This window comes from Salvia hispanica, chromosome 3 (genome assembly GCF_029641045.1).
Source record: "Salvia hispanica isolate PSC_SH4W2 chromosome 3, Shi_PSC_v1, whole genome shotgun sequence".
Classification (NCBI taxonomy): domain Eukaryota; kingdom Viridiplantae; phylum Streptophyta; class Magnoliopsida; order Lamiales; family Lamiaceae; genus Salvia; species Salvia hispanica.
Window position 1 is genome coordinate 52,270,809 of NC_142694.1, and position 20,673 is coordinate 52,291,481.

The 20,673-nt window shown below is 35.8% G+C and overlaps 1 protein-coding gene across 3 annotated transcripts; it reads right to left on the reverse strand.

Moving 5' to 3' along the window:
* Positions 1-82: 82 nt before the first annotated feature.
* On the reverse strand, positions 83-18,513 carry THO2. Of its 3 annotated transcripts, XM_048118328.2 has the most exons (35): positions 18,129-18,512; positions 17,717-17,842; positions 16,676-16,717; positions 15,593-15,652; positions 15,422-15,484; positions 15,236-15,316; positions 14,454-14,525; positions 14,323-14,370; positions 14,169-14,237; positions 13,904-14,037; positions 12,845-12,920; positions 12,313-12,506; positions 11,329-11,409; positions 11,018-11,219; positions 10,688-10,927; positions 10,516-10,596; positions 10,323-10,442; positions 10,175-10,234; positions 9,308-9,435; positions 6,333-6,429; positions 6,053-6,181; positions 5,706-5,809; positions 5,389-5,569; positions 5,042-5,223; positions 4,301-4,907; positions 4,099-4,203; positions 3,589-3,744; positions 3,424-3,504; positions 2,847-3,057; positions 2,652-2,725; positions 2,423-2,534; positions 1,643-2,321; positions 1,333-1,534; positions 557-846; positions 83-466 (listed from the first exon to the last, which is right to left on the reverse strand). In XM_048118328.2, the coding sequence occupies exons 1-35, from the start codon at positions 18,261-18,263 to the stop codon at positions 397-399; spliced, it is 5,292 nt and encodes a 1,763-aa protein (XP_047974285.1). In that variant the 5' UTR covers positions 18,264-18,512; the 3' UTR covers positions 83-396. The 3 variants fall into 3 exon arrangements, with proteins under 3 accessions (XP_047974285.1, XP_047974284.1, XP_047974286.1); XM_048118327.2 differs by having other exon boundaries at positions 1,333-2,321; positions 18,129-18,511; XM_048118329.2 differs by lacking the exon at positions 83-466 and adding an exon at positions 1,189-1,235 and having other exon boundaries at positions 706-846; positions 1,333-2,321; positions 18,129-18,513.
* Between the last annotated feature and the right edge of the window lie 2,160 nt (positions 18,514-20,673).

Sequence of the window (20,673 nt, forward strand, 5' to 3'; positions counted from 1 at the left end):
ATCTTAGTATACAATATTGACAGTATTAAGTAGTACTAATCCTTGTTTTGCACTAGCGGTCTATTTGCTAAGGGGCAATGGCTTAAACTAAAAGAAACTGAATATATTGTGATACTAGAGCTCTGCCTGATAATCATTACAAGTGAATAAAGCAAAAATGTTACATCCACAAATTCAACATTATCCATATGGAATTTGCACGGAAATGTACATAATACCGGTGTTTTTAAGGGAAAATTAAATTTAAGCCCATGAAGCTAGCAGGAAGTATTTTCCTTGAAATAATCAAACATTAAAAAACTAGGCAGCCACTGCCAGGATGCAGAAACATACACTAGGGGTCTTTTAATTTTTCCCCTTCCAATTAGCAAGCTTCAATTCCTGAATATGATTGATTTACTTGCGATGCCGCCTCTTTGGTTCAGCTCTCTGTCTCTTGTCATCTTCCCACTCTCTATCATATATTCTGAAATCCAAAGTTAAGGCTGCAAAAATTAACTTGATCAAATATTACTATATATTTTCAACATGTGCCGCAGGTTAAAAATAAGGATACGGATCAGCATCACGGCGGGTTTTGTTGGCTGCTTCTTTGCTGTGGACCCGTAGGCCGGGCTCCTCAACATAATTTGGACGTTGCACTATAGCCCCCTTGCGGTCAACCCTGTCTCTTACATCATGAGTCTGAGGTAGACTAACTGGCATGGGAGCAGGTGAGGGTGCGGATGGTAAATACTCTCCAGGTTCTGATGTCATATGCTCCCTTTTGAGTTTCCGTCTCTTAGTAGCATTTAAATCGACTTCTTCCTTGTTAGCGTTTGTTTTCTCCCTCTCCCTCTCATCCATCTACATATATCATTCATTTGAGAAAAAATGTGTGGTCTAAAACATACTCCCTCTGTTTCCTAAAATAGAAACTTTTAAACGGCACGGGCATTAACGTAAAATTGGTAAAGTAAGAGTGAGATTGAAAGAAAAGGTGTGCTAGTGGAAAATGGGTATCACCTCATTAGAGAAAAAGATCTTTCCTAAAATGGAGAGTTTCTATTTTTAAGAATTAAGAAAAGGACCAAAAAAGAAAAGAGTTTCTATTTTTAGGAAACGGAGGGAATATAAGAAACCAAGAGATTACTAGGTTCATATTTAATCTAAAATACTTCATAAAGTAAGTAGGGATCAGGTCAGAACCAGGATCGGTGACTATGTTGGATGACCGCCTCATCTATAGCATGTTCCTGGGAGGCTTAATATTTAACTTCGAATGTTCTAAAATTAGCAAGGAAGATCACCCAAGCATACAAAAGAATGAAGACGAGTGACATTTTCATGTACCTTTATTGATGTTGCATCACGCTCATCGCGCTTTCTATCTCGAAATTCGTCGTCTCGTCTCCGCTTTGTGTCATCTTGTAATACTGAAGCATTCTCTTCAGATCTTCTCTTTTCTCTCTCATCATGCCTAGGTGAAAGCTTTTGTGTATGTCTTGCATTTCCAAATCGCCTATCAGTATCATCATCTCTCCTGCTGCTGGCACTAACAGATTGGGGGATCACATGAGGTGGCAGAGGTGGAGGTGGAGGCAAATTTTGCCCATGAAATTTTTCATCTCCATGAGATTTCTCAACAGATGCTTCATTATACCTTACTTTGCCTCTGTCATCTTTATTCCTATCATCCTTGGCCAGTCTATCAAAGTTCCTGTCCGCACCCCTTTCTTGTACTCTTTCAACCGAACGCTCTCTTCCATGCCTTTCCAGTGACCTGTCTCTCAATTTTTCAGATAAAAAATCATCGCTCCGTGACTTGTCAGGGCGCTCTACTCTTTCCCGATGATCCCTATCATATCTCTCACTGCTCTTTTCTTTTGATTTATCCACTGCCCTATCTGTAACCCTGCTACTGACCTGTTCATCAGAGCCTGATTTCTCAGATGCTGCCATGTGAATTTTATCCGTAGCTCGCAAATCATTTGACCTCTCCCTTTCAGATAATCGAACCTCACCACTGTCCGTCTCTCTTGAATCGATGTCACTCTTGCGGCGTTTATTTAGTCGTTCAAGGTCGTCAGCAGGACTGGTTCTTTTTTGAGATTTCTCAGTAGACTTAGAAGTTGCAATAAGATTCTCATGCCTAGGAGAATGTGTAGACCTAGAAGATGATTGTTTCACATCAGAGTATTCCATCCCATCATCTTTCCCTCCATGAATCTTTGAATCAGAAGATTTTGAATTTGTGACCTCCACTTTTGTTTCAGAATGGAAGTCTGAAGATCTAGTGGATGGGTTAGTCACTTTAGCAGAAGCAGTAGAGGTAGCATTTCCTGAAATTCCAGAAGAAATTTTAGCAACTTCAATTAGCCAGCTATCTAGGGATAAGTAGATAATTTATATATATATACACATATATCACTAGAGGACGAACCTGAAGCTCTGCCAACATTTTTTATTGGTTTATCATCTTCTTTAGCAGGATCTGTCTTCGCCGGCTTATCAAGGGATCCAGCTGCTGAAGACCTTTTCACCACAGGCCTTGTCTGTAACCATAAGTTAATAGTTAAACAGCATATAAGTAGTAGTAGTATATAGATATCATAAAATAATGAACGGGAAAATGTAAAGACATAGAGCTCTAGAAGTTCTCTGGTCAGTACCTCAGGTTCTTTAGCTTTTGAGTTCTCTTCCGATTGTCTGTTTGCTGATTCGTCCACCTGTTTTAGATTGTCAACTGAGATTGTAAATCAGTTGACAGCAGAAAACATTGATCAGACACATTATGATCCCAGACTTTCAGCTTTCAATTAAGCTGGCTTGGATTTCAGCAAGTCAACTTTATCTTTCTATATTACCATCTGTTCTTCTAGAATCTCTGCCGTGATTCCCAGAATCCGAAAGCAAGTTTCCAACAGAAACAGTTCTGCTCCCCATTTGATCGGCGTGTGAAACAGCCCCATTTTGCAAGGTGTTAGCATTAGATGACAATGACCTGGAAGCAGGGGCTGGAGCAGCCTTTATATCTAGATAACCCATGCCAAATTCCTCATCTGTAACCCATGATGGCTGCCAACAGAAAGTAATGTAGAGATTAAGATTAATTCATATATTTTCTGAGTAAAGAAACAAATTGCTATATATCCACAATGCTGGAACTCTGGAAAGTATACTGCTAGGTCACAATGATGTGAAGCAAACTAAACTCGAAACAAAATTTAACTGATCAAGGAAGCACATATCCCAGTTTTATAGCAATTGCACAAGCAAAAACTAACCAGAGAATATAAGATCTCTCACTGGAAATCAGCTCTAGAAAATTACCTTAAGATCACTTAATCGATAGGAAATGAAATTGTTTCCCAAACAGCTTCTACTCAGTTGGCTTGGTCAACTTTAATAACAAAATAAAAATAAAAGTTTTTCACAGATTACCTTTCTAGCAGCCAATGCTGCACCAACACCAGTTGCTAAAACTTTAAGATCCTCTCTTTCATCACTTTTTATTTTGGCCACCTGTGCAAAATAAAAGGAGATTGTTCTAAGCCTGATTCGTGCAAATCTAGTAACAGTTAAAAAAAAAGAAGAAGAATAGTTTACCCGCTTTTCAAGATTGATGCCAGTCTTACGAGTAACAGGAAAAACACTTGATATCTTAGTTAGCATGATGAGGGCATTCCGAATTTCCATATACTCAGTTGATTCCAAGCACTGAATGAGTAGCTTAGTGATCCGTTGGCTCCATTTCCAATGTACCTTCGAGCAAGAATATACTGATTTTAGTAGACGTGGAAAAAGAAACTGAATAATTTATGACAACACCAATATGAACTCATTATCCAACGTAAAAGGCAAAAGCAATTGTTGGGGTTCAGGTCTATAAAAGGCAAGTTGATATGATGGTGGTACATGGCTACATGCACATTCTCGAGTCCTGTAACAGTAAGTAGTACATGGTACTCGGATATTAGTCAATTGACTGAATATCAGCTCAGTTAACACTGAGTGGACAGTGATTGACAACAAACATGATTCAGAGGGCGAGGTGGCATGCAAAGTCAGACCAACATCAAGGCTCAATAGAAAATTATCAGTTATCCACCGACCAACCTTGATAAATTGACCATAGGTGACACGCTGGCTGTTCGGATATCTATAATAGACAGCAAATCCTGGCATGTTCCCACACTCCCTCTCATATATTGATTCATCACTCTGCAGATAAAGTTCTAATTAATAAATGGGCATTCAAGCATTCAAATGATGCAAAATATAAAAAACTTGGAAGTGGTGTACAACAATAAACTCGGACCTTCCAATGATAAGCAGTTTTCAGTGTCTCAAATAAGAACCTTCCAAGTCGACCCACTTCATACTCAGTACAGCAGCATATCATCGGTTGTAATGTTTTGCATATCAAAACATCAATGTGATTTACAGTGTTGAAGAATGGTGTTCCTAAGGAATGAAGTGTATTAACAAAATTGGCGCAGTATACAGCATCTGGCATACTGAACGTGCAGCGAGGAAATATACAACGCTGCAGAAATTCCATGTTGATTTTTAAGGTATCTGGGCATGAACTCAGCCATGTATCCTTTTCATGAGCAAGTCGACGTCGTACAGACTCGACATGTTCTTCATGCTTCTGAAGTTCTGTAGTTAATCGATCAAGAGACTCTTGAATTCTTTCCTTATCTTTTTTCCTCTTAGCAATTGCAGAACTAGAATTATCTGAAAGTTCTTCAAGAGCTTTAAGAGATCCATGCAGCTTCGCAATTTCAGATTCATAACGATTTCTCGGTACGTGGAGATCATACAATGTAAGTCCCCAGAAAGTAGCATACAAATCGGGAGACAAGCTATTCCATGCTTTTGGAGGCAGCATTGTCTTTACAGTGTCAAGGAGATTTAGCCATCTGCAAAAGATAACCTATTAATTTCAGTAGCTAGCAACATGCTGTTATAGTGTTACCTATAATAATATACAAATGACATCAGCAATTAAAGTAAAAGTGAAAATCAGAAGATAAGAGATAGCCAGAATGGTTACGAGATAGGTTTGCGAGCAGATCCAAGATCCAGAGCCAATGTAGAAAACAAATCTGAAGCTTCAGACTCCTTGTCAGCACTCGCAGGGTCCTCTTTTTCCTTACTCAATAAAGGCCAGAAGGAACTGGAACTATTCTGACACTTGAAGAGTCTCATTACTGGCCGATAAATCAAAAAGGCGACCTATATTATACAGAAAGAACAACAAAGCTTTAAGTACTAGATTCAATATTTACTTGAGCAATTTGTTATGCATTAAAACTTGCATAACTTCAATAGCTTCACACACAAACAAACAAACAAACAAACAAGAAAAAGTTCCAAGGAATAAAAATTAAATAAAGAGACCTCGGGATCAAGATGATATTGATGCACAAGTTCATCAAGAGTGGGAATAAGTAAAGCATAACTTGACGTAGGTGTCACCGCACTACACAGAAATTCCACATACTGCAGAAGGGTCCCATGGCATCTATCAAACTGTTCACAGACCATTTTTATATAAGGCACATCTGCTTTGATAACAACCCTGGAAAACAATTACACAGCATTAGAAAATTGTTACATAACTGAGACCACTCATTGCCAATCAATGCAAATGTGTAAAATGCCAGCAATAGTCTGTTCATCTCGTGAATATGGTAACCAAAATCTAGAGAGCTTACACAGAACGATGCTGAGCTATCAGCAGCAAAAGGGGAATGGCCAATTTGGGTTCTTCCTTTGCGAATAAAGAATCTCTGAGTCTGTTCGTGGACTTCATTAGTGCCTGTTACCATAGGGGAAGACCTCTTAAAGTCTATAAATTAAATTTTTAATATGCAGTCATTTAGAGGGGTAGACTATTTCACAATTCAAGTATTCAACAAACATCATATAAAGCTAATATAGAAACAAATATAAGTACGATAGTTGTCGTGGATAAGTAGGATAATGAAAACTGTCTAGTACCAAACAAGAAAATTCACAAATGAGCTACAGTGAGTTTTGACTCAGTATGTTAAAAAAGCACCTTGTTATTCCTTGTCATGCCAAATGATGTTGCCTGATAACGGAGTGTATCACTTCCAGCCATTGCATCCAATTGATCCTCCGTCATGTTTTCAGTGTATTGGACATTAGCCATCTGTTGAATTAGTTCCTGTAAAGAAACCATGAAAACACATATGCAGATGTTCAGTAAAGTGTATGAGATGAGAAACACATCTTTTGTATAAGAAACCATGGAGCATTTATAAACACAATACACTTTAGCAATAAACATGTACTGACAAAAATCAGGAAATTACAACCTGCAGTAGGACAAGCTCAATCCCATTGCCCCTTTTCAACTGATTGACAAGATATTGGAAAAGGCCCCTGAGCTCCATCGACGGATACTTTTTACACCTAAAATAAAATAAGGTTCCTTAACCATATGCCAGGCCTTACATCTAAAGCAAACAGAAAAACTCAAAAATAATCAAGTAACAGTCAACTAAAAAATATATGGACTCAACAACAGGATTTATAAAAAATTGACAAACTACTACAATAACCCATAATTCAAGGAAGTTAGAACTCAGGTTATCCTTCTAATTCATATAAAATACAGAAATTGTTCAAACATTGTCGTTATGATTTACATAGCACCACAGGAAAACCAGTAGTGTATATAAGAAAAGACTTTGCATAAGACAGAACTTGACGCTTAGAGAAACAAAGATCAAAGTCCCAGTCTCTTCAACAAAATTTTATTCTTAAACAAACTATTAAAGATATTTAGCAATGGGGACAGTGGCCAAACCAAATGACAAGGTTTGTGAGTGAAACTAGACATTTAACGTTAATCTTTTGTGTGTTTAGAGAATTAAACTATAACCATAATTTATTAATCACTAACAATTCATCTACCTACTACCATCAGCATGCAGATGGCCTATAGTCTAAAGTAAAGATATAGTTTTCAGGATCACTTATAATTAATTTCATTACTGCATAATAAAGATTTTCACTTATCCTGGTCCTAGGTAGAATCAACTTTGGATGGGCACATATGGTCCATATCACCTCAGAAAAGGCTGATTCAGGTATAGCCTTTACAGAATGCCAGCAAAAATAACACAGGCTAGCAACCAACTCAAGCTAAAAGAAACGGTAACAAAATTGAAGGTGCGAGTAAAAAAATATGAGCAATAGTTTGCAAAGAAATTCCAGTGGTATACTCTGTCCAAATAACTGAAAGAATATCCTTTGACCCACACTTGTCAACAATGGAAAACATGCAAAATAGTTTTGAGTGATATCACATCATCGACTCCAACAAAATATCATACTTCAACTATGAACAAACTACAATGAAACACTAGACATCTATTCCCATACTGCCCTTCAACCAACATCAAGCAAGCAAGAGAACCCCAACAAATGTACAGATTATTACTAGTATTCTTCAATATGGAGTCATGGACACTAAAAAGAAATGCCTAGTGCTACAATTGTAGGTTACTTGATATTGACTAAAAATAAATATTTCAAGAATTTTTCATCTTAGAACCAATAAGACATTAGTCACTCTACTCACAGTGCAAGCACCGCAACAGGAAGATGGAGCATAGAAAGTTAGTTACATAAACTGGTGATCAAATCAAGAATCAAGAATTTGTTTAATTAATATTATATGGCAATATAATATTGTATACAATGTATATCCAACATCGATATGTTCGTAAATCTTACAACTTACTAGCCTTGACTGACATCAAACTCATGTTTCTGTCAAATGCCTCTCAATCATACATTCATTTGGACATCGAAACTTCAGAGCTTTGGTGGATGATGCACAAGAAAAACAAGAGTGCCCTTCTTCAAAGCAACAATGGAGAAAGAAAACTGATTTGATCTTCCCAATTAACCCCAATATTAAACGCTAGAAGGATGAAGTGCTAAAAGAGTATGCTTGCCAACAGAACTCCAATACAATCCTCTCCTTCGCAGGATTGCATATGCTAAAAATTACCAATAATGCCACCTTGAAGGGTTAAACAGAAGAGAAGCAGTTCTTGGTCATTCTTATCCAAGTGCATCTCTTAGTAGAGCTCATGGATGATTTACCCATGACCAAGGCAATACGCAACCAACACATTAAGAGAGGTAATAAATCACTTGGAATATTCATTGTCTCCAACACATAGCAATCAGAACTTCACCTTATAATTGGGTCTTATGATGTCCAAAAAAGTAAGAAATGCGTAGAGTATGGCCATAAGCGTTTACACCACCCCCAAAAATTTAATTACTTCTTCAGTACCCAACATACTCCATTTGTTTTGACTATCACTCCCATTGGCAAAACAGATACGTCTAATGGATTCGAGAATATCTTAGCAATGACAATAACCATCCCATTTTCAAACTACCAGTTCAGATTATGATCAACTTTGTTCACCTAAGACGTCAAACAGATCATACTCTCCACAAGCAATGAGCTAATAGCTAGAGCCCTCTGATGTTAATGAAGTAAAAACACCAAGATGACAAAATCTAGCCAACACCAGCAAATCCGTTCCAATATAAAATGACAATCTTCCACAAGCCAAAGTAGCTAGCGCACCCAATTTCCTCAGGACAATAGTTGGGCACCAAGAGAGAATACAGAAACTACATGGGCAGGGAGGATAAGGCATTTCCTCGCCACTCAGACAGGCTTCTTTACCCCAAATTAAACAAACATTCCTTATCTAGAGATCAGATTTATTTTGATAGTTGTGAATGCAAAACAGGAAGGTAAACTGTATAGCCAATCTGCCAGATCCACCACATCTCCAGCTCCCACTAACCAGCATCTCCAGAAAATAACCCGCAAACTGGGTAGAGCATTAGCTGGGGAAATCTAAGTTCTTTGCAGAAATAATATATCACATTTAGACTAAATTGTTATATAAGTGCAACACAATTCCCTAGACAAAAGTTTTCCAGAAAAAAAAACAAAAGCAAAGAGAAAAAATATGAACATGACCCAACACCTTGAAGAACATATTAAAAAAGGTACAGAAAGGGTAAAAGAGGAAGTGGAAAACAACAATTTTTTTAATTTAAAGCAACTACTTCACAGAGAAAACTAGTATATGTTCACCAAATAAACCATTTGGATTCATGTAAAGACAAATATGCATCAAATAAAGAATTTCAAAGGTATCACATACTCAATAAGGAAGACAAATCAGCAGTATATCATAAACATATAACAAGCAAGTCAAAGCTATGTAGTGGTGAAAAAGATCCATACAAGTGACCCCAAAATGACGCCAGCGATTGGAGCCAATCCGACAAATTGAGGCCATCATCTTTTAGCTTTTCACGTCCACCTTGAGCCAAGCGTTCAATCACAACATACTCTAATATATCATACTCGAGCTGTTAAGAAAGCAGAAAGCATTAGAAATAATTAAACGATGAGGGTGTGAAACTAAATCAGATTGCACACGGAAAATCATGATGATATAGTAAATTCTTCCAAGACACGAGAAAAATACTGAAAGCAGCTGCTTCATGTGTGCATCTCATGCCCTATTTTGTGGGAAGGATGCAAAAATTAAGAAAAGAATGTCCTTCAGGTAATAAGACTTTAGCTTTTAGTCTGTAATACTATTACTACAAAGAAAGTTACAAAACCAAATAAAAAGTGGGCAAACTGCAGAAATTATCTGATTTAATAGACTTTGCATGTCATAGCACAAAGATAATAAGCAGACCAAATAAAATGTCCTTCGGGTTTAAGATGTTGAAAAAGAAACTCAATTAATGATTCAGGGTATGGGTGTTCTGATCATCTAATACCAAAAATACCAATGGTGTTCCGAGTGTTTCTTTGCTACCATTATTAAAACAAGCACTGAACCCATGAGATTGTGAAATGTATTTTTCATATCCAATGTTCTCGAATACATAAGAAATGCTGAATTAAATTTTCCTAAATAAGAACATACAATTTTGTTTTAGTAATAAAAAAACAGCTAGGGAAACTAGAAAGCCAAAAACCTACCTGCATACTCATATTCTTTATCAGAAACGAATACTTCGGTGAATAAGTTGCAAAAAAACAAATAAGAATATAAGATGAAGGGAGAGAAGAATAAAGTCATAGATGATATACCTGAGTCAAGTACTTAAATGCATCGACAACTGGAGTGATCATATCCCTGTAAGCCTCTATCTGCGTAGAGTAGTCAAATACTCTTATTCATTTATTTAGCTAAAGGCTAAGTATTAACTGAACTAATCTACTGAGCAACATATATTACCTGATGAACAATTGTTCGAAGAACTGTCATTGGATTGGCATGAGCCAATTTAGCAACCATTCTTCCAAGCTGCTTAAGATTTTCCTTAGCAAGGCGTTTTAAAATTCTTCGAGTATCCAACTACAGAAGATGATCATTATACTACACAGTACTAGATGAATGAAACAAAGCAATATAAGCAAATAATTTGTACCCTTGCGGTTTGCCTGGCTGCCAAAATCATGGGAAATCGTTCATCATCTTTTTCCCATTCGCCGTATAAACGATAGCGCACCTAATGGAAAAAAAATAAGACCATAACTCTGCTAAACTGAACTGATTCAAAATCGGAAGATCGAAACATAGGATTTGTTTTAAATAATAACCTCGTAAGGCAGGAGACTTAAAAGTTCCCATATCTCCTGACCAACTGCAGGATTTGCAGGTATCAACTGCAGAGAAGGAAGCAGGCACATTCCAAGTGCTTCATCGATTCTCAATCTTGCATCCTTCAGGTGAAGGCGAGGATTTTGAATTCTCTCCGTAACAGAATGGGAACCAAATGCCCCATCATCATTAACAAGATCCAGTGCACACATGTAATAACCTCTGAGCACTCTGGATATCTGCACAAGGTACAGAGATCAGGAAAGAGAACTTAAGAAAAGGAAAAGGAAACAGTTAGCACGAGAAATGCCAGGATTAGGATGACAGACCTTCTGCAGTAACAAAGCATCACGGTAGAGATAGGGTCCAGCAGAAGCAAGCATTTCAAATAGTTCTTTTGGCAAATTGATGAATGGTCTATTTGAACTTCCGAGATTCGAATCAGCACTAGAAGCAGAAGAAGTGCCAGCGGTTGAAAGTTGTGTTTGACATACTAATTTGTAAGCTGGTAATATTGTTTTTTCAATGAGTCTGGACAAAAAGACAAAAGAAGTAACATTAGAATTTCATGCTAGAGGAAATGACATAGCATTTTCATTTTTAAAATTGAAACCTTACTGCACAAAATATGATCGCTTACCTAAACAATCCACGACTAATTTGCACATACTCCATGGAATTAAGAAGGGAAAGGCGCTCCAACAGTTGATGAGCATGAAACCTGATACATCAAATGCAAAGAGTGAGTCGCACCATATCTTGGTTCTTAATGGAAATTATCCACTATCCCCATTGGCTTAGATAGATGCTTAAGGCATAAATAAAGGCTTTAAAGAAATGAAAGTGGAGGTGGGGGGCAGGGGTTCAGGACAGAGAGTATTTCAACCTGGAAAATTCTAGACCGAAGGGTTAATAACTCGATAAAGCAATGTATGAATCTACACCTAATGGGTCGAAATCAATGAGACTGTTCTTGAGATTATCCAGGATATTACATGCAGCTGATACATCACCATTGCACTGACCGTCTTTAGGTGCAGATGATACAACTGTGATATGGCCCTCCAACATTGATAATCTTTTGCATTATTTATGTGGTCATTATTATTATAGTGCCTCTATCTGATTTGGTTTAATTTCATCAGTGACTATGACTAATTTACAATCCATAAACGGATCACACAGAAAAGCTTGTTAGTAGACAACCTTTTGCTTATTGGTGCCCAAGGGAATCAATGTTCCATAAATATGCTTCCCAACTGAACCAAAGATATACATTTTGGAAGGTTTCCAGGTTTTCAACTGTAAATTGCTAAAGGACTTCAGTAGTGTGTACATGCAAGTTGAGGATACTACTATTACCAACAGTTACACATATTACATGCCATACCAGTCCTTCTAACAAATCAAAAACCTAGTTCACGACTAGTAAGGAATAAGACCAACACCAATAAAACATAGAAATAAAGTAAAATCCACCAAAAGGAAGCATCATATAACTGAAATTGATCTGATAAGGGCATGATAAAGCAAAGAAGATAGAAAGAGAGGAGGGATTAGAGCAGATGCTGGCTCAGAATCAAGAAAATTTCCATATAACTTGAATTAGATAGTTTCAGTTTACCAGTCATCCACAGCAAGGAAGCCCATCAGTAAGCCTAGAGGTTGATTATTAGCAAGATCTGGTGATCTTTCACCAACAGCCATTGTTTCCAAGTCAAGAGCAGTAAAAAGATCTACAGTTACATCTCCTTGTTTCTCGTCATCCATGAGATCCTTTCCGGTGGCAGCTAGATTTATTTTCCCAATTTTATTGGCCTATTCACCCCAGAGGAACAACAGACAATTAGGTGCGATATGTAACAGCCAACGAAAAAAGTTAGGTAGAGAAAGAAAGCAAAAAAAGTATACAACAGTAAATGGTGAGAGATCTCAACAAATAAACAGAGTGATCATGCTTTCAAAAAGAGAGTGATGCCAATCAGGATAAATTTGAGTGATCCATTGATATCTGAGTAATGAAACCCAATATAAATGAAAAAGCATCTAATGCGGGACAATCAATAAGGGTGTCACAGAAAAATGGAATGACTAAAGAAATTAGAAAGAAGTGCATTCTGCAAATAACAAAGTAACCAAGTAAAGGTTTCAACTACCTCGTCAAGCCTCTTAGCTGAAAAGGCAGTATACTGCTCAAATGCATCTTCGTCTTTTGGAAGTAAATGTGGATATCTGAAGCCGTACAATATCAAATGTGAGCAGCTGTTTGGAAGTTCAAAATAAAAAAAAAATTCTTGACAGATTTGTTAGCGTTACAGGATAAAGGCCCAAGGTGATTCATGAAAGATGAAGTCACAAAAGAATTATCACACAGATACGAGATAAAAAACTCAGACCATTAAAAATCATTGGATTTTAGCATAAGAGGAGAAAAATGGAATCACGAGATAAAAGATAGTGAACTGATGAAAACAAAATATGGTAGAAAAGTCCTGGCTGCAAGGTCAAAGCATAGAGAAAAGTTTTGAAAGCCTCTTCACATTATTAGACATGCCCATAACAGAATATGACTGCATTAACCTCAGCATCCTGCTAATCATTCTCATGTGGCATATGTCAACAGATTCAACACTTAATACATAAATGATATATATACAAGAAATGTTATGTTACATACCTTATGTGAGCATCATCCACAAACATTGTTGTTTAGTCTACGTTAGCATTAGTTTCTTTTGTTCTAAGCATTTAGTGTGATTCTAATATCTTAAATATATTTATTGACATAATTAATTATACAAATTGCATAAAATCAATGTTCAATTTGTGCTTTTATTCATTTATGTAATTTATAGAACTAATTAATAATGTAAATGATAGATTTCGGGGTGTTGGAATTTAACTAAACGTATAAAACAAAACAAATAATGTTAGTGTGGACTAAACGAGAACATTGTTCATTGGTCACGAATGGTGCTCACACAAGAATGTAGCAAAACAAATAATGCTAACATAAGAATTTCTCACACGAATAGATATGCATATGATTGACACCAAATATTAAAAACCACCATATTGTTATGCAGCTTCTGAGTATTTAGTGGATAGAGACAAAGGAGATGTGAGTTTTTATGAAACTTGATTGCATACTATCCGATCAAAGTGCATGTGAACCAGCTTATAACCCAAAGAAAATGTTCAGAGAATTCACTCACATGCTATCAACATCAATGAACTCTTTCTTCACCATCAAAGCTGTTAGCTGATAAAGCCCTGTCGGTACAGGAGCGTTGACTTCATTGCGCTGAAAATACTGGAACTTGAATCCAAGAATTTGTGAAGCATGGGACTGCATAAAATAAAATAAAATAAAACCCCAATCACACCCTCGATATAGTATTAAAAAGCATAAAGATACACTTAAGGTCTATTGAAAACAAAAGAAAGATTGTAAAAACTGTAAAATCATCACTAGAATACCTTGGGAAATATTGGAATCAGGTCCAAGAAAACACTGTTATCAAGCTGAAGCTCAAAACATTCCAACACCTTCAAATAAAATGTCCAGCGGTAAGAAATGAACAGATGGAAAAATACGTAAGCAAATAAGTAGCATAACTGGCATCCAACTTACAATATCAAAAACGCGATTAGGGTCAAGATCAAAGTGGCCGATTAAAGACTGCAATAATTCAGAAATCAGATATCAGAAATAAGAAATCAATGGTACATAAAAGTACAGATAAAACACAGAATTTCCATAACCTTAATTATGCCAACTGTTGCAGCTGATTGATTTTCAGTCGATACTTCTGGAACTTGACAGAGGAGGGTGACCTGAAAGACACCGGCTATGTAATTATTGACCAAGGGGAAAAAATTAATCATTAACCAATGTTTATGGAGCAAAAACCCAGTTCAATCCACTCACTCGAAGAATTCTGAAACTGGAGAGACTGTAATCTGGGATATTTGTAGGAATAAGTGATTTTGTTTAATGTTTTTGAGGTTGGAAATAATACGTGATTGTTAATCAAACATCTTTTATATTACTGTTCGGCAGAGAGACAAATGAAAAAACAAACACGGTCCAGTTAAACAATTTATATCATTTCAAAGAAATGTTTTTACTACAAACCAACTGAAAGTTTACAGCAAAAGATGAGATATCTATTTTAAAACCAACATAGACTGAACCAGTGGAATATATCTATTTTAAATCCAATATAGACTGAAAATTCCAAGACAAAGAGAAATTGATCTCTGAAGATTGATACTCCTAGTATATAATGTTCACCAGGAAAAAAAGATCCTCGCTACAACAGCCAATTCAGTCAAATTTATATAAGGCTTCTTTTAAAAGAAACAAATTCCCATAATTTGCTTTAGCACACAAATGAGCAAGATCTAGATGAACTTTTTTACACAAGTCACATAGTGGTTATAGATTCACCAAATTGGGAGCATGAAATTGCTTACAAAAAAAGCCCATGGGTTAATTAAACATAAAAACTCAAATTCTGCGGAAGCAGCAGCGTAAATGTTACCAGTTTGGCGTAGCCTTCACTTTCTTCACGAAGCAAGTTAAATTTAGTTTGTTGATAAAGAAGTCGTGTGTTGACCCGGACCTGAAACCAGAAATTGTACTTTCAAGAACAAATCGAACTATATGTTCAGCTGTAGACATGCATTGCTACAAACTTTCCAGTATGTGCAACTGAAGCTCAAAGTACCTCCTTCGACTTCAAATCTGCAGCCTTTATTTTAATCATTTCACACTCCCACAAAAAATCTTCCTACAATATAGGTGCAAACGAACTGTCAGCTGTTCTGCCTCTATGAATAATGTTTCCTCTCAATATATGGAAGAAAAAAAAACAGCAGCTCAAACTAAATATTCTCACATCACAACGCTCCTGGAAAAATCTCAATGGAACCAGCGCAGAGTCCACCAGCCATTTTGCCTAAAATGAAAGGAAAGAACTAGAAGGGTCAATATCATAAGTAAGTGGTAACCGTTAGAAAATAAATGAAGGCATACTTTCGAGTAATGATTTCTGAAAGCCCTAGCAGTTCACAGAGAAATTATTTACCACCATATCAACTCATAGTTACATTAATATTTCAGCACAGAGCTATTACTCAAATTACTAAGGTAATATAGCATGTGAACTCGAGATAGGGCAGGTTTGCAATTTGTTATACCTTCTCATTTTTAGTAACTCACTGACTGTATTAATTTCTGTTGCACAACAGCACAACATAGATAAAATCCATACATCAGAACCATTTTTTATAACTACTCCCTCTGTCCCGCAATAGGAGTTCTATTTAGTTATGGCACGGGTTTTAAAAAATGTAAAGAAAAGTGGGTTGAATAAGTTAGTGGAATAGATGGGTCCCACTTATACATATTAGTTTTATAATAAAATGTGAGTTGAATAAGTTGGTGGAATGTGGGGCTACTTACCATTTATGTTAAAAGTGAAATAGGACTCTTATTGTGGGACGGAGGGAGTAGTTGCTATTGCACGTTAATTGCAGGGTGCAGCCCAACATATTGCAAGTGGATCACTAGATCCTAGTTCCTAATGAGATATTTTTTTCCTTAACATTAGTTAGATTATCTCTCTGTTAAACAAAAATGCTATCCATGGTGTTCCTCTAAAATGATCCACACTAAAAACATAGTTATTAGATCATATTTGTACAAATGTTATTTCTTGTAGAGCAAGCATGCACTTTCCTAGTTAAGGTATGACTCTGTTGTGTACATAGGTGCTTTAATTAGTAAATGGGCACACCGAAAATGTCCCCAGTATTATGTCTCTACTCATATACTCTGATTCAAAAATAGTGAATTCCTGTAGTTCTAGAATGATAGAATCGCAGGGGAATTTTGTATTATTTCTTTTGTGGGGAGGGGTCATTGAGAGAAACATGGTAGTATATTGTAAATTCAAAATAAGATGTTCATGAACTCTTACCAGTTTGATAAGACGGGAGCGGTATTCACCAGGTTTGGTGAGCTGGAAGGAATTAGAAATGCATTAGATCGAGTTGAATTTAAAAATGTAATTTCGTATCCACATGACTTATCAGATTTTATCATACAATCACAATTATAAATGTATAGAAGCAGCCAAACTCATAACAGTAAATTCAATTTTAATGCATGTGAATAAATGCGTGAGAACAATAACATCTGCTGGAACAGTCAACACATTCAATCAGATATTTGCTACCTCTCCAAGGATTCATTTACTTGATCAGAGGTTTAGCCGAATAGAATTTTGATGATTATGCAGAATTCATCCTCTCTTTTCCAGTGACAATCAAATCAACATTGAGAATTAATCACTACACAGGTCTCATACCTAATATTCTTAATAAATATGGTCAGTTTCAAAATGGTGGCTTGATCAGGGATAGCTAGGCAGAAGGATGTAGAAGAGTAAATTAAGTTTGAGTGATATTCCAGTTTACTGGTATAAACCATGCCATACCAAATCCAATAAGGCACTTGTTGGGATATACGACTGTGAATTCAGATTCTCTTTCAGCAGACTAAATTAGACAGGTTCTATATCTTGCATCATGTTGTCACTAACACGTGCTCCGCATCTCAGTTATCTGTGCACTATGAGGAGTTTTTCATACCAACCTTGCAACATCACAATAAATTGCTAATGACAAAAGAACAAGCCCAAGCACCATTACAAGGTTGGTTGATTTTAAGAAGACCAGAAACATAGAGGCTACCAACAGAGATAAATACAATAACCAGTAGATGGAAAGAAACTTTTTTTGCGACTACAGAGTTTTCTCGTAAATGATCTAAACACAGATTCCTTCTGGTCTGAATGTGTACTATGTAGTATGTACTGTACTTCATAGGTATAACTTCTTTCTCTTCTCACATAGAATGTCATGTTCATAAGCAAACTAAAGGAAAGCCCAAACCAATTACACAAAATTACTACAAATACATGATGACAAGATCCAATGAATGTGTTAAAAGAACTAACGTCTTGAGCCATCTGGGAAACAATATCAGCAAAATATGATCCCACATCCCCTTCCAGATCACTATCTGAAAATTCCACCGCCTCCAACGCCACTTTACATTTCTGATACGGCAGGTCCCCTCGGACCTAGCCAAAAACAATGCGAACATTCAGTAGGGAAAAAAACAGAATTTACTGAATCCAGCAGGCAGTAGAAACCCAGCAAAAAAACCTTTCAAGGAATTTTATCGCCCAAAAGAAAAGGTTGAGGGTACTCAAATACCCAACCTAAGAAAGCAAAGCACCGATAATTGCAAAAAAAAAACCTCCCCCCACCCCAACTCTCCCACGAGCAAGCACACTCCTCCCCAAACTACTACCGGGATAAACAACTAGGGGTGCAGAGAAACAGGGAGGAAACAACTAATATTACCATGGTGTAGCATAGTTCGTAGAGAAATCGGAGAATATGAGCTGGAGAATCAAATTTGAAATTCGAATTCGGATTCTTCAATTCTTTAACGGCGTCCTCCGTCACATGTACACACTCCAGCGGCGGCAGAGACATTGTTTCAGCTTTCTGTATGAGTAATCAAGCTGCTGGGTTTGAAATGAATTGCCGCAAAAGGGAATCAGAGCGGTAAACCACAGCAGAGTGGCGGAAATGTTGTTTCCGAGCTTCTCATTAGCCGATGATCGAAGAGGGCTTCTTATTCTTAGGGTTTCAGGCGAATTTCTTCGCGTACAAGGGTTTGGGATTTGGGGATTTTGGTGTCTATTATTCTCTTTTTTATTGTTTAACTATACTACATCGTCCCAGCCACTGCCTTACATGTAAATTCATACTATAGTATTTTAAAAAACATAGCCAACGTAATTATATAGTAATATTTACAATAATCTGACATAAGGCTTCAACCATCATGAATCAAAAGTAGAGCACCCGCAATAATCATAAGCTAACCATACTATAGCTAAAATTTCTTCTTGATACATCACCATGCTCTTTCCAGCATAGTAATAGGCTAACCAAACAACAGTTTAACAATAGTCTAAGCCAATGTTCTAGCCCATTCCAGAAAGAAAAAAACACCAAAAATAACAACAATTAAATGAATTGGAGCAAAAAAACATAGAATAAAAATAAAATAGAAATATGATATTTTAGAAAGATATTTTAGAAAAAAATTAAAAAACGGCTAGTCCACTATTGACTAGCGATCGGCTAACCATGCTAGTCCGCGCCCAACCTCTCATCCGTCGTCCGCTCGTCCGTCGCGTTAGCTTAACACAATAGTGGACTAACGTCACGCCCGATTGTGGGTGCTCTTAATACTAATAAATAGTGTTTTAACAATATCATATAAATGTATTATAGCATTCATAAATTTTAAACTAGGTTGTGTAAACATCTCCAAATAGTTGACCCTACTATGGAACGATTTCAAATCATCATTGTAGGATTAGATTCAGGGAAAAATATTACTCCTTCCGGTTTTATAAAGTTTGTTGTATTTTGCTATTTTCACTTGTTCCATAACATTTGTCATAATTCACTTTTTTTTTTATAATAGATCATATATTCTACGAACTCATTTTCATTCATGTTCTAATATAAAACTAATATTATTATGTATTTAAAAGTACGATTCATATTTCACTAACTCTTAAAAGTCATTTTTCATTCATTTTTTATAGCTTATAGCGGATCAAAGTATGACAAACTCAAGATAGAGGAAGTAGAATATATAGTACTTCGTATGCATAATGTGAGCACCATTTTTTATACAATAGTAATTTTTTAAATTAGTAGTATCATTAATAATATACTCTTACTACTATACAATAAATATATAGAATCAAACTCAATTTTTAAAATTCATAAAATAAAATAAGAACCGGACAAAGACTATTGCTTATGAGTGGTGATCACATGAAATATATAGAGTTTAGGACTTATGACTTTAAATATAAAAAAAATCAGTTTAAGTTTTCACTGAATAGCTATTAATATAATCTTGAAAATTAAAAAGTAGCCCTGAATTTGAATATGATAAGAGTGGGGGCCTAAACTGGCGAAAAATGTTATTGCATCACTAGAATCAGTTTTGGATCCAATCATGTGAATATTGGGCGCAAGCTCGTATCTTTCAATTGGGTGCAAGACCACTCCACTAGCATCCTTGGCCCAAATATATTTTTTTATCCAATTCAATTAAGAATTGATGAATGGTTTGTGGAGTATATGCTTGTTTTGGTCGACTACCTTATTAATACATACTTTCTATATTTATATTTCGAGTAAATCGCATTGATTTAGCCTCAAAATGTGACTTTATGATGAATAATAAATAAGTCTATCTTTTTCCTTTTATGGAAATAAGTTTCTCATTTATCTTTCTTAGGTCTCAAAGCCCCAGTTTATTAGTTAGACAAAAATTCAGTAACCCCGTTGCACTATATCATCACCACTAGAATCGATTTCGTAAGAATATACTCCATCTGTTCCATTATAAATGAAACATTTGTTTTTTTATATATGTTTTGAAAAAATAATAATAAATAGTTAAAATGGAGAAAAAATAAAGTGAAAAAGAGAACAATATAAAAGGATTCTACATTATTCTCTCTCTTACTTTATTTTTTATAATTTTTTCAAAACAAGTGCGAAAAAACAAACGTTGCATATTTAATGGGACAGGCTAATCAAATATTAACCGCATTATTTTTTGTGAGATAATTTATTTTGCGTAAAAGTTGTAGTTTTGAAAATGTGTTAATAAAAGATATTAAGCCATATGATATTCTAGTTTATAACTAACCATTTTTATTATTTTTGTGTCTTCATAACTAAATTTTGTTAGTATTAGTAGTATTTTATCTATACGTACACCAAACTTTGTTGTTTTCGTTATACTACAGTACTATAAATCCGAACTAGATATATATTGTCATTTACTCCTGATTAACTTATTTAT

Bases quoted from the DNA above. Each gene is read 5' to 3' on its own strand.
- THO2 (XM_048118327.2), bottom strand. From the start codon at position 18,263: ATGTCTCTGCCGCCGCTGGAGTGTGTACATGTGACGGAGGACGCCGTT. The intron at 10,443-10,515 runs GTACAAATTATT...CATCTTCTGTAG, and splicing joins CAGCCAGGCAAACCGCAAGG to TTGGATACTCGAAGAATTTT. The intron at 6,182-6,332 runs GTTGTAATTTCC...GTTTCTTTACAG, and splicing joins TTGAGCTTGTCCTACTGCAG to GAACTAATTCAACAGATGGC.